General features: G+C 37.8%; 1 protein-coding gene across 13 annotated transcripts in view; it reads left to right on the forward strand.

Annotated features, from left to right (window-relative positions):
- Nucleotides 1-14203, forward strand: part of SNF4Agamma (SNF4/AMP-activated protein kinase gamma subunit) — a 501567-nt gene that overhangs the window by 439700 nt on the left and 47664 nt on the right. The window contains exon 1 of one of the 13 annotated variants that reach the window (XM_073980011.1): nucleotides 10130-11495. The exons of the other annotated variants lie outside the window; for them this stretch is intronic. Coding sequence (XP_073836112.1) covers nucleotides 10620-11495 — 876 coding nt within the window. The 5' untranslated portion in view covers nucleotides 10130-10619. Of the gene's footprint in view, nucleotides 1-10129; nucleotides 11496-14203 lie in introns of those variants that run through there. 13 annotated transcript variants of the gene reach the window in all.

Here is a 14203-nt window from a genome sequence, read left to right on the forward strand (position 1 = left end):
CTAGGCCGATTTCTGTAAAATTTTTTGTCAGTTATTCGTATTTTCGAGGAGAAGGTCTTTACGGAAGAAAATTTTGGAAAATCTCTCTGGAAAAGTCGGAAAATTGGAAAATCGAAAATTGAGTTTTTGTATGAAATTTTATTCCTTAATAGCGAGGCGAAGTTCGCCGGGTCCGCTAGTTGTTTATATATTTAATGAGTCTTACAATAGAGACAAGAATATTATGATGTGCAAGGTTGTCAGTCACTCCTTTTGTTCCCACCAGCCACTTTAGTTGGCAACCTTAGATTTTTTTGGGTTTCTGGACCATTATTTTGGAAGGCATGAACACGAAAAACAGGATCACAAAGAGTACTTTAGTAAAAAATTCAAACTGCACTTAAGCCAAAAATGTTTAACCAGAAGAAGTTATCCGATATAGATCTTCATGGAACCCAATGTACCATATGCAAAGTTTCGGCTACATCGGATACTCTATTCATAAGTTATCTTGGTGCTCATCAGTTATTTTTGATTGTGGCGGCAGGAAATATGAACTTGTCCTTCGTAATAGGGATCGTAAGGACTAACTGCTTCAAGAAATACAAAACGATCCGAGACACGTCCATAATGAGCTTTTTCGAAAAAAAAAAAACAAAAATTAAATTTGTGTGAGAGTTACCCGAAGGAATTGATCGATATAGTCCATATTCGAAGGCAATCTATATCCAGATGAAATATTACGATGTGCAATATAATGATAAAATCGGTTAATCTCTTCGGTTCTTTTGGTGAGCTCATTTTTGAGAAATGAGAAGGCTTGTAATTAAATTGCACCAGGAGGGGAAATCGTAAAGAAATATAGCAGAAACCACCCACTAAATAAGCCGGGGAACTGTACAACACATTATAAAAGACTATGGAAGAATCGAAAATAAATCAAGAAGAAACCAACAAAATATGTTTACTGACCGCGACAGGGCTTACATTCTTAGAGAGATAAAGAAAGATCCTCATCTTAGCGCTCCAAAGCTCACCCAAATGGTCAAAAATCATTTGGAAATTGATGCGAATCCTGAAACAGTAAGTAAGTAAGTTCTTAGAAAACACGGATTTATTGGGCGAATTGCTCGCAAAAAGACATTTATTAGCCTGAAGAACCGAAAAAAGAGATTAGCATTCGCTCGTGAATATTTTGCAAAGGACATGAACTTCTGGCAAAGGGTAATTAAGGTTATATAAGCAAAAAATTTACTAAATCCTTTTTATTTAGGTTTAATTTACGGATGAATCTAAATTTAACTTATTTGGACCAGGTGGTAATCATAGGGTGTGGCGATAGAACAATACTGAATTAATGTTACAAATATTTTGCCCAATATAAAACACGACGGTTGTTTAGTCATGGTCGGGGGCTGTATGGCTGGAAGTGGCACTGGAAACTTGCAGTACATACCAGGAATACTCAATAAATTTGGATATATTGATATTTTAAAGGAAAATCTTAGACCAAGTGGTGAGAAATTAGGGATAGACGATGACTTCTGGTTTTATCAGGACAATGATCCCAAACACAAATCTCGTGTTGCCTTAGAATGGCTTTCAAATAATTGTCCCATGTATTGGAAGTGTCTCCACAGTCCTCAGACCTTAACATAATAGAAAATTTGTGGGCATTACTAGACACAAATGTGCGAAAATATCCTATTTCTTCCAAAAACGACCTTATACACAATTTGCAGGCTGAATTGGCAGCAATTCCATCTAAATATACAACCAAACTCTTGGAATCGATGCCAAGGCGTCTAGAAGCTGTTATATTGACAAAATATTTAAAAGCAAAAACGTCTCATCTTTAAGATCACCAAAGAATTCGTAAATCGAATCCCCCCACATATGTTTTGAACGTCAAAACTATATGGGCTCTATCATCTACGGAATCCAGAAGGGATTTTTTTTATTTAAGCAGACTTTACATATTCGCTGCGTGGTATCCAACCAAAAAACATAGAACTAGCGATTTGGGCATTCGATGATTTGTACCAATATAATTTCCCTGTTTGTAGCTATGGTAAACTGAACAGCTTAAGTTCATCGGAATACCATGAAAATAAATTGGCAATGCGTGTGCCATTCAACCACAAAAATGTTTCGTGTAGAAAAGTTACTTCATAGCATTTGTGAAGGAGGTGTGCCATTTCTCAAATGCATTATATCTCGAAAGGATGTATGATATTGTATTATCACTCGACGTAAACTGTTTAGCAGAGAATACATCTCCAGGCGTTAAATTTTTCTTTAATTGGTTTCTCTAGTTACACAGTGCAGGCATAACATATTAGCTGTGTGGGATCCAGTCAAGAAAATATAAAAAGAACTAGAGATTATGGACATATTTGACATATTTGTACTCATATAATTTTCATTTTTGTAGATATGCTAATGTGAACAGCTTAAGTTCATCGGAAATAGTATGAAAATAAATACGCACTGTACCAATCAGCCACTAAAATGATTCGTGTAAAAAGACAGTTAGATTGACTTTGAGAAAAGTCATTTTTATTGTAATAGACCTCGAAAAGATGTATGATATTGTATTATCACAATACGTAAAATATTTAGAAGAGTTCCATTTCATTTTTCTTTAGTTTGTTTCTCTATATAGTATGGTAACATGGGGCGCCTTCGCCACTGGGGCGGGTACGCCATCGCCTATTTTCTCGCAAAATACAAGTGCTAGAAAAAATCCGTTAAAGGCAAAATTGTGAGTTTAATGAAGATCTATCATCTCCCAAAAGTTGGCAGTTGTGTCATAAGTATGACAGCGGGCGCACGCGGTTTTGTGTTTTGAGGGTATTGGGAAAATTAATTATGGTAGATGTTTTTTGTGATATCTTCTTTACCTTTTGTGATATCAAAAACATATTTTATACCGTTAAAAGACAACTACTGAAGAATAGAAATCCCAATAATTTGCATGAAAAAAACAATAACAAATGTCAATATATTCATATTATGAGATATGTTGGGGGTGGGGCGCCTACGCCATGATAGGAGTGTGGTGGGTTAATGTCAGAAATTTGTCATGTTTAACTTCAATTCTTTATGCCATGGATATACCACACTATAATGTGAAGTTACAATCAAATAGAATCATAAACGTATCTTGTTTTGGTTATATTATGATTTGTATACATAAATTCAAGGAACCTATTTCAATTAACCGCTAGAATCGGTTACTATTTGTGAATTTTAGATTCATTTTTGATTATTCAATAAAAACATGTTCATTTTTCCTATAATGTTGATATTTAAGGAAAAAGTATGGTAAATTACAGTTTTAGAGTCCGTTGGAAAATGTTCAATTTCGATGGCGAAGCTGCCCCATGGGTGGGGAGGCTTCGCCACTTTTTAGACATTTTGTAAATTCTCAAAAATAATATTTTAAAAACAAAATTATAACCACTTATATATCAAAACTTATAGTCAAGATACGCTAATATTTGTACCAAAAATAATATTTGAAAAAACGTTAACGGTGTCGGTATGAGAACATTTTGAAGAAAAACGTGGCGAAGGCGCCCCATGTTACCATACATAGAATGTGATGAAACAAGATTTGGGGGTCTTATTTATATTTTCTTGGATATGCTTTTATTGTAGCGATGTATGGACTCTGTCGCTTTAAAAACCATGGAATATAAAAATAAAAATAAAGACCGACTTCCGTATTATCGGTTGCTTTGTATTCGTGCATGAAACTAGGGGTTCTTAAATCGATTTCCCCACTACTGCAATTTCATAAAATTACTCTAGTATGGAAGTCGATTTAAGAACCCCTAGTTTCATGCACGAATACAAAGCAACTGATTATACGGAAGTCAGCCAAATACTCTTAGGTTTTTCCCAATGTTAGATAATGAGCAGCACATTCGCAAAAAGTCAATGGGGAACTTTTGCGATGAGTAGGTTACCTACTTATTAAGTCTAAAGATAAGCATTTGAACATGGCCCATCAGATATCTATGAGTGTTTAAATTTAGATTAGACAACACGACGGACCCACCTGGTAATTGCTAAGTTTTATAGCAAATTAAGGCAAAACTACGTCAGTGTTTCTTTTTAAATTTCCAACAACATTATTTTAGGCATATTTCCATGATGTCAATGCTTTAGCTCTGTCGTAATAGAAAATGCGGAAGCTATGTTTTTTTCATTTTATTAGAAAGAATGTGTTAATTATTTTATGCGTGTCACCATCATTATTCCGTCATAAATGGAAAATATATTACAGATTAAATACTCGTTCACTCCACTGGAAAATGATGGCATGCGGCAAAATGTTTGAAATATGACGCCGAAACTTTTACATAAATCATTAATAGAATAGGGAAACAAGAAAGTATTGCAAGTAACTGGGAGAAGTCACGGCATTGCCAAAAAACGAGATCTGAAACTATGCACCAACTGTAGAAGCATTGCCTTATTATATGTGATCAGGAAAATGCTGGCATCCGTTGATACTACAGCATATTTCAGCTGTCTTCTTGGAAAACATCCTAAAGAAGACCAAACAGGCATCAGATCAAAGAGATCCTGGTAATTGTCAAGAAGGTAAAACAAAGAAAGTATGCTTCTATAGACTCTTTCTGAAAGAAAGGGTGCTTCTTTAGATCCTTCCTAAAAGAAAGGTTGCTTCTATAAATCCTTTCTAAAGTAAAGGGTGCTTCTATAGACTTACTGAAATAAAGGTTGCTTTTATAGGTCCTTTCTGAAAGGAAAGGTGCTTCTATTGGCCCTCTCTGAAGGAAAGGGTCCTCCTATAGACCCTTTCTGAAAGAAAGGGTGCTCCTATAGACCCTTTCTGAAAGAAATGGTGCACCTAGAGCCTTTCCAAAAGAAAGGGTGCTTCTATAGACACTTTCTGAAAGAAAATGTGCTTCTATAGACACTTTCTGAAAGAAAAGGTGCTTCTATAGAACCCTTCTGAAAGACAATGTGACTCTATAGACCCTTTCCAAAAGAAAGGGTGCTCCTATAGATCCTTTCTAAAAGAAAGGTTGCTTCTATAGATCCTTTCTAAAATAATGGGTGCTTCTATAGACTTTCTGAAATAAAGGTTGCTTTTATAGGTCCTTTCTGAATGTAAAGGTGCTTCTATTGGCCCTTTCTGAAAGGAAAGGTGCTTCTATTTGCCCTTTCTGAAAGGAAAGGTGCTTCTATTTGCCCTTTCTGAAAGGAAAGGTGCTTCTATTGGCCCTCTCTGAAGGAAAGGGTGCTTCTATAGACACTTTCTGAAAGAAATGGTGCTTTTGTAGACCCTTTCTGAAAAAATGTGCTTCTATAGACCCTTTCTGAAATAAAGGTTGCTTCTTTCTGAAATAAATGTTGCTTTTATAGGCCCTTTCTGGAGGAAAGGAAGCTTCTCTCGGCACTTTCTGAAAGAAATCGTGGTTCTATAGGTCCTTTCTGAAAGAAAGGCTGCTTCTGTAGACCCTTTCTGAAAGAAAATGTGCTTCTATAGACCCTTTCTGAAATAAATGTTGCTTTTATAGGCCCTTTCTGAAGGAAAGGAAGCTTCTATAGACACTTTCTGAAAGAAATGGTGCTACTATAGGCCCTTTTCTGAAGGAAAGGGTGCTTCTATAGATCCTTCCTAAAAGAAAGGTTGCTTCTATAAATCCTTTCTAAAGTAAAGGGTGCTTCTATAGATCCTTCCTAAAAGAAAGGTTGCTTCTATAAATCCTTTCTAAAGTAAAAGGTGCTTCTATAGACTTACTGAAATAAAGGTTGCTTTTATAGGTCCTTTCTGAAAGGAAAGGTGCTTCTATAGACTCTTTCTGAAAGAAAGGGTGCTTCTATAAACTCTTTCTGAATGAAAGGGTGCTTCTATAGACTCTTTCTGAAAGAAAGGGTGCTTCTATAAACTCTTTCTGAATGAAAGGGTGCTTCTATAGACTCTTTCTGAAAGAAAGGGTGCTCTCTGAAGAAAAGGGTGCTCCTATAGACCCTTTCTGAAAGAAAGGGTGCTCCTATAGACCCTTTCTAAAAGAAAGGGTGCACCTATAGACCCTTTCTGAAAGAAAGGGTGCTCCTATAGACCCCTTCTGAAAGAAAGGGTGCTTCTATAGACACTTTCTGAAAGAAAGGGTGCTCCTATAGACCCTTTCTGAAAGAAAGGGTGCTCCTATAGACCCCTTCTGAAAGAAATGGTGCTCCTATAGACCCCTTCTGAAAGAAATGGTGCTTCTATAGGCACTTTCTGAAAGAAATGGTGCTTCTATAGACTCTTTCTGAAAGAAAGGGTGCTTCTATAGACTCTTTCTGAAAGAAAGGGTGCTTCTATAGACTCTTTCTGAAAGAAAGGGTGCTTCTATAGACTCTTTCTCAAAGAAAGGGTGCTTCTGTAGATCCTTTCTGAAAGAAAGGGTGCTTCTGTAGATCCTTTCTGAAAGAAAGGGTGCTTCTGTAGATCCTTTCTGAAAGAAAGGGTGCTTCTGTAGATCCTTTCTGAAAGAAAGGGTGCTTCTGTAGATCCTTTCTGAAAGAAAGGGTGCTTCTGTAGATCCTTTCTGAAAGAAAGGGTGCTTCTGTAGATCCTTTCTGAAAGAAAGGGTGCTTCTGTAGATCCTTTCTGAAAGAAAGGGTGCTTCTGTAGATCCTTTCTGAAAGAAAGGGTGCTTCTGTAGATCCTTTCTGAAAGAAAGGGTGCTTCTGTAGATCCTTTCTGAAAGAAAGGGTGCTTCTGTAGATCCTTTCTGAAAGAAAGGGTGCTTCTGTAGATCCTTTCTGAAAGAAAGGGTGCTTCTGTAGATCCTTTCTGAAAGAAAGGGTGCTTCTGTAGATCCTTTCTGAAAGAAAGGGTGCTTCTGTAGATCCTTTCTGAAAGAAAGGGTGCTTCTGTAGATCCTTTCTGAAAGAAAGGGTGCTTCTGTAGATCCTTTCTGAAAGAAAGGGTGCTTCTGTAGATCCTTTCTGAAAGAAAGGGTGCTTCTGTAGATCCTTTCTGAAAGAAAGGGTGCTTCTGTAGATCCTTTCTGAAAGAAAGGGTGCTTCTGTAGATCCTTTCTGAAAGAAAGGGTGCTTCTGTAGATCCTTTCTGAAAGAAAGGGTGCTTCTGTAGATCCTTTCTGAAAGAAAGGGTGCTTCTGTAGATCCTTTCTGAAAGAAAGGGTGCTTCTGTAGATCCTTTCTGAAAGAAAGGGTGCTTCTGTAGATCCTTTCTGAAAGAAAGGGTGCTTCTGTAGATCCTTTCTGAAAGAAAGGGTGCTTCTGTAGATCCTTTCTGAAAGAAAGGGTGCTTCTGTAGATCCTTTCTGAAAGAAAGGGTGCTTCTGTAGATCCTTTCTGAAAGAAAGGGTGCTTCTGTAGATCCTTTCTGAAAGAAAGGGTGCTTCTGTAGATCCTTTCTGAAAGAAAGGGTGCTTCTGTAGATCCTTTCTGAAAGAAAGGGTGCTTCTGTAGATCCTTTCTGAAAGAAAGGGTGCTTCTGTAGATCCTTTCTGAAAGAAAGGGTGCTTCTGTAGATCCTTTCTGAAAGAAAGGGTGCTTCTGTAGATCCTTTCTGAAAGAAAGGGTGCTTCTGTAGATCCTTTCTGGAAGAAAGGGTGCTTCTGTAGATCCTTTCTGAAAGAAAGGGTGCTTCTGTAGATCCTTTCTGAAAGAAAGGGTGCTTCTGTAGATCCTTTCTGAAAGAAAGGGTGCTTCTGTAGATCCTTTCTGAAAGAAAGGGTGCTTCTGTAGATCCTTTCTGAAAGAAAGGGTGCTTCTGTAGATCCTTTCTGAAAGAAAGGGTGCTTCTGTAGATCCTTTCTGAAAGAAAGGGTGCTTCTGTAGATCCTTTCTGAAAGAAAGGGTGCTTCTGTAGATCCTTTCTGAAAGAAAGGGTGCTTCTGTAGATCCTTTCTGAAAGAAAGGGTGCTTCTGTAGATCCTTTCTGAAAGAAAGGGTGCTTCTGTAGATCCTTTCTGAAAGAAAGGGTGCTTCTGTAGATCCTTTCTGAAAGAAAGGGTGCTTCTGTAGATCCTTTCTGAAAGAAAGGGTGCTTCTGTAGATCCTTTCTGAAAGAAAGGGTGCTTCTGTAGATCCTTTCTGAAAGAAAGGGTGCTTCTGTAGATCCTTTCTGAAAGAAAGGGTGCTTCTGTAGATCCTTTCTGAAAGAAAGGGTGCTTCTGTAGATCCTTTCTGAAAGAAAGGGTGCTTCTGTAGATCCTTTCTGAAAGAAAGGGTGCTTCTGTAGATCCTTTCTGAAAGAAAGGGAGCTTTTATAGGCCCTTTCTAAAAGAAAGGAAGCTTCTCTAGACCCTTTCTAAAAGAAAGGAAGCTTCTCTAGGCACTTTCTGAAAGAAATTAAGCTTCTCTAGGCACTTTCTGAAAGAAATTAAGCTTCTCTAGGCACTTTCTGAAAGAAATTAAGCTTCTCTAGGCACTTTCTGAAAGAAATTAAGCTTCTCTAGGCACTTTCTGAAAGAAAGGGTGCTTCTATAGACTCTTTCTGAAAGAAAGGGTGCTTCTATAGACTCTTTCTGAAAGAAAGGGTGCTTCTATCGACTTTTTCTGAAAGAAAGGGTGCTTCTATAGACTCTTTCTGAAAGAAAGGCTGCTTCTATAGACTCTTTCTGAAAGAAAGGGTGCTTCTATCGACTTTTTCTGAAAGAAAGGGTGCTTCTATAGACTCTTTCTGAAAGAAAGGGTGCTTCTATAGACTCTTTCTGAAAGAAAGTGTGCTTCTATAGACTCTTTCTGAAAGAAAGGGTGCTTCTATAGACTCTTTCTGAAAGAAAGGGTGCTTCTATAGACTCTTTCTAAAAGAAAGGGTGGTTCTATAGACCCTTTCTAAAATAAAGGTTTCTTTTATAGGCCCTTTCTGAAGGAAGGGGTGCTTCTATAGACTCTTTCTGAAAGAAATTGTGCTTCTATAGACGCTTTCAGAATAAAACGGTGCTTCTATAGGCCCTGTCTGAAAGAAATGCTGCTTCTATAGACCCTTACTGAAAGAAAATGTGATTTTTTAGACCCTTTCCAAAAGAAAGGGTGCTTCTATAGGCCCTTTCTGAAAGAAAGTCTGCTTCTATAGACCCTTTCTGAAAGAAAGGCTGCTTCTATAGACCCTTTCTGAAAGAAAGGCTGCTTCTATAGACCCTTTCCGAAAGAAACGGATTTAGCCTGTACATTTTCGACTACTTGTGAATATCCCTAATAAAAAATATCATCACTATCACCAACACCAAAAAGTTATTTTTATTAAAAAAAACTGATTTTTTTATAAATTCTGACTTTCCATCCCTGATTAAGGCGGTGACATAAATTGCAACTTCATCTTCTAATGCTCGTGAATACCTATAATAATAATGACATGTATTGCTGTATGTTTCATTGTTTTCAATTTTACTCTACCTGATGATGATGCCTTGTTTGGATTTGTTTACTCCGGTGGTGTTCAAAATATTTTGTGCATTAGTCTCTCTGAGCGAGTGTTTCCTTTGCTAAACAACGACAGATGAGAATAAAGAGAACATATGTTGTTGTTGCAGTCACGTTAACGTATATGGGTGATCTTGGGTGGTTTACTCCATTGATGCTCAAAATATTTTGTTCATTAGTCTCTCTGAGCGAGCCATTCCTTTGCTAAACCACGGCAGATGAGAAAAAATGAGAACATATGTTGTTGTTGCAGTCACATTAACGTATATGGGTGATCTTGGGTGGTTTACTCGTTCATTCAATTACTAACTTTCGCACTCACTTAAATTCTGTAATTAATCTCTCGCTCTCTCTCCATTTGCCTCCGTTATGGTGCTGTTTTTGTCTAGGCTAGGTTTTGCACCTATATGTTATCTTCTATTAAAAAAACGAATTATTTTTTTTTTATAGATTGTGACTTTCCATCTCTGAGTAAGGCGATGACATAAATTACAACTTAATCTGCGACTAGTTGTGAACACCCCTAATATTAATGACACGTATTGTTTACTACATGTTTCATTGTTTTCAAGTACTCTGTGCTACCTATTGATGATGTCCACAATAGGATTGTTTGGATTTGTTTACTCTTTCATTCAATTACTAACTTTCGCACTCACTTAAATTCTGTAATTACTCTCTCGCTCTCTCTCTCACTCTCGATTTGTGCGGCCGTTATGGTGCTGTTGTTGTATATGGCTAGGTTTTGCACCGTTCCGTTGATCATTGACTCTGTTGGGTTAGGGTATTTTAGCTTTTATCTGGTCATACGAAACCAGTTTCGATTTACTTCTACTACTGATCGGTTCGCGAGTAACACAAGAAACGGCGTTGAACGAAGTTAGCGTGTGTGTGTGTTGCACATGAAAAAAAACGGAGTGCGATCAACAATCGTTGTGCATCAGTGTTGTTGCTGTGTGGCAACAAACCAAGGAAAAAAAAGTATCAGTGGTCCATTTTTTTAAAAGAAGAAGCAAACATTGCATACACACAATACAATAAAAAATTGTGAAAGAAATTGTTTAAAAAAGAAAAAAAAGAGAAAATTGTGAAAGAAAAATAAAAATTTAGTAGTGCTACTTTTTGTGTGTTCATTGAAATTTATTATTATTATTATTCCACCTGTCGTCGTTGCTGTTGTTGTTATTTGTGGTTTTGTTTAAAACAAACCAACAACAATGTTTCGCCGTTACTCATTGTTTGATAACTCCTCACCCCGCATGTCTGTCTTGCCCCAACCACCCACAAATGAAAATACCGTGCGTAAAAATTCATTGGGAGGTGTGCCCACAAATCAACAACAACCTCTACCACCCTCCAAACATATTGCCCTAATTTTACAACAACGTAAAGCCAGATCGTTAAGTAACTCTCCGGTATATCGTAAAAAGAAATACGATAATTTGCCAAAACTTATCGATCACTATTATGATTATGATGAAAATGGTCAGGTTCACAATGAATGTGATCCCCCCGCCGCACTACCTCCACGACCACCACCACAGCCACCCAAAAATGATGAAACAAAACAAAAACAAACAAAACATGTCACATTCAGAGCTAAAATTGAGTCCAAACGAGACATATCTCCACTCGTAACAAATTCCAATGATGGCGGCGGCGGCGGGGGCAATGACGACGACGATAAACCCGATGGTTTACGTTTTTCACATCACGTAAGCCGTCGTCGCGAAAAAACCCACAGACGTGCTAATAATCTGCATAGTTTTGGCAATAGTATTGGTATAATGCCACCACAACATAAACGTCTAATGATGGTGAATGATGCCGATGTCACTGGTGGTGGCGGCGGCGGCGGCATCGGTCATTCACATGTAATGTCGTCGGCACGCGAACAATCCCCTCAAAACAGCACAACAACGAAGCCATTGCAGCCTTTGGTTTACGATTCATCGGCAATTAAGGCAAAGTCGCCTCAACGTCATTCCACACCGTCGTCTGACGTCCACAGTTGTTTGCTTGTACGCCGTCGTAGTGAATTCTATGATCCATCATTTGCCGATTGCCCATCATTGTTTAATAATGCACAGAAGGTAGGTTGTGCTGCTTGGTTGCTTGATGATAGCAAGTAGTAGCTTATGAAGTGTGTATTTAATGACGTATCACTTGTCGTCGGATATTTTTGCTCTCTTACGCTCTTTTGATAAATGAGACTTTGGACCCTACACGATATTATTTATTAATTTTAAATTTTGGTATTATTAATTTTTGGATTTGCATTAATTCCGAAGATTTTAATGCAAACTATCCGCAAAGCAAATGTATAGAGATTTGATGAATTCTCTTCCCAAAAACAGAGGAAGAAGACCCAGCATAAGTCCCTTCAATTGAACACATAGGCTAGATGTGTCAATCTATCAGTCAATTTCCCAGGAGAAACATAAATTCAAGCACCGAGGAAGTTTTAAAAAAAGCTATTGACAAAAAGAAGAAAGAATGGAAAAGATGCAGCAACAAACGAGTAAATTCATCGAAATATTGAAAAGTTAATTTCAGTTTTGGAATCTCTTTCGGAGATAACGGAACTGGGTAGATGGAAATTTTTAATTTCTGATAAAAAAATAAGGTATCTGTACTGAAAAAATGGTTCGTAAAAAGGAACTTAAAATAATTTATCGACATTCAATTGATAGATATAATCCAGAATATCGCATGTTATCGAAGCAGATTCAATTGTTAGTTATCATGATTAAGAAACAGATTAAATTTTGGAACAAATCTCAATTTTTAGAGACAAAACTGAAGAGTATGCCTTCGCTAAAATTATTAACCTTAGTCGGAATAAACTCCCCGAAAGTTATGTCTCTCCGACTTTTCCACTTAAAGGAGATGGTGAGAAAACTCAAGGGGAATTGACGTTCAGAATATGGCTGTATATAGGTGTGTACGATAACTTTTCCAGTAAGTTCCAGCTACTTATCTCAGTGAATTTTACTCTCTCAAGCAAGATTAATGTTCCTCAATGTAAGAACAGTACACAAATTAGCGTCGGTATTCCAGTGGAGCGGCTACAACTGGTGTCTGTTTTTCCCATGTTAGGGGCGACCAATACACAACTCTGGTGTGCCTGTACTCCACACATAGCAGCCCTATCAAACAGGCTTTGGACCTTAGATTAACGACCTACTGCGGCGAGATTAAATTGTTACTGAAACCGAAAGAAATGAAAGAATAATTACTGATCGATATAAGGCAAAGACTTTTGGAATGAAACAACGGACACGAATTGGATTCTGGAACGTCAAGATTTTATTTCAAACTGGTAAGCTAGCCCAGCTAGAAAGGGAATTCGACCGCCTACGTCTTAGTATTCTGGGTATATCTGAAGCAAGATGGAATAATTTCGACGAGCATATACTAAACAGTGGAAAATCTCTTATATTCTCCGGAATGCGACATGCAATGGGACAAAATTAAGAGTGCTTTCATTTCCACCAGCGAAACAGTTTTGGGCAAAATGTCAAAATCGTGTAAAAAATGGATTTCTGACGACACGTTGGCGAAAATTGACGAGAGGAGGAAGGCCAACAATGCCAAAACGCGGAGCGACGTACGAAGAGCCAGGCAAGCATACACCTCAATTGATACCAGTGTTAAACGGTTATGCAGACGCGATAAACGCAAATGGATTGAATCAATTGCCGAAGAAGCTGAAACCGCTGCAACTACAGGAAATTCAAAGTTGTTCTATGACTGTACAAACCGCATGGTTGAAAGCAAAAAGAACATGGCTGTACCTATCAAAGATAGAGATGGAGTATTACTCACAGATCTGAAAGATCAGCTTAAACGATGGAGAGAACACTTTACCGAGGTTTTCAGCCCCCTCTTTCTTCTCCTACTAACAACATCGATGTAAGCTTTCTCAACATCCCAAAAATATCTCGCATTAATATCCAAATTTCCAGTATTAATGAAATCGAATTAGCTATTCGAAAGAGCAAACCTGGCAAAGCGGCAGAAGCAGATGGGATCGTACCCGAAATGTTTAAAGCAAACTCACACAGAAGTGCTCAGATTCTTCCCCCCCTATTTGAAACCATATGGCAAATCGAAAAATTCCGGAAACAATAGATATTGTGGCCGGTGTTCGACAGGGATGCATTATATCCCCTCTTATATTTTTAATTGTGATGGGTGAGTTACTCCGGTCGAGTGTGGATGCTCCAGCAAACAGAGGTATTCTCTGGCACCCCATAAACATGGAATATCTAAAAGATTTAACACACGCTGACGACATTGCATTGATCTCCTCTTCCGAACACCATATGCAAAGCAAACAAAATGACTTGCAAAACAGGCAGAGAAATATTAACTACGGATCAATGTTAATAAGACAATGAAGTTAACTTCCATCTTGATGGCAGGCCAATTGAAGATGTAGCCAACTTTACATATCTTGGAAGCCAAGCAGACATCCTGGCAGACATCCAACCCGATTAGCTAAAGCTAAAGGTGCCTTTGCTAAACTGCGGAAAATATGGCGCTCCCGGCAGTTATCAATTTCGAAAAAAAATTCGTATTTTCAACTCGAACGTGAAATCCATACTTTTATACGGATGTGAAACATGGCTAGTATGCACCAGAGGGACATATAAATTACAGTGCTTTGTAAACCGCTGCTTAAGGCACATCTTACATATATGGTGGCCTGATAATTGGATACCAAATTCCGAATTACACAGAAGATGCAAACAAATACCAATCGAAAAAGAAATTGCCTATAAACAATGGCGTTGGG

This window comes from Musca autumnalis, unplaced genomic scaffold, assembly GCF_047663935.1.
Source record: "Musca autumnalis isolate F117 unplaced genomic scaffold, ASM4766393v1 scaffold_1, whole genome shotgun sequence".
NCBI classification, from domain to species: domain Eukaryota; kingdom Metazoa; phylum Arthropoda; class Insecta; order Diptera; family Muscidae; genus Musca; species Musca autumnalis.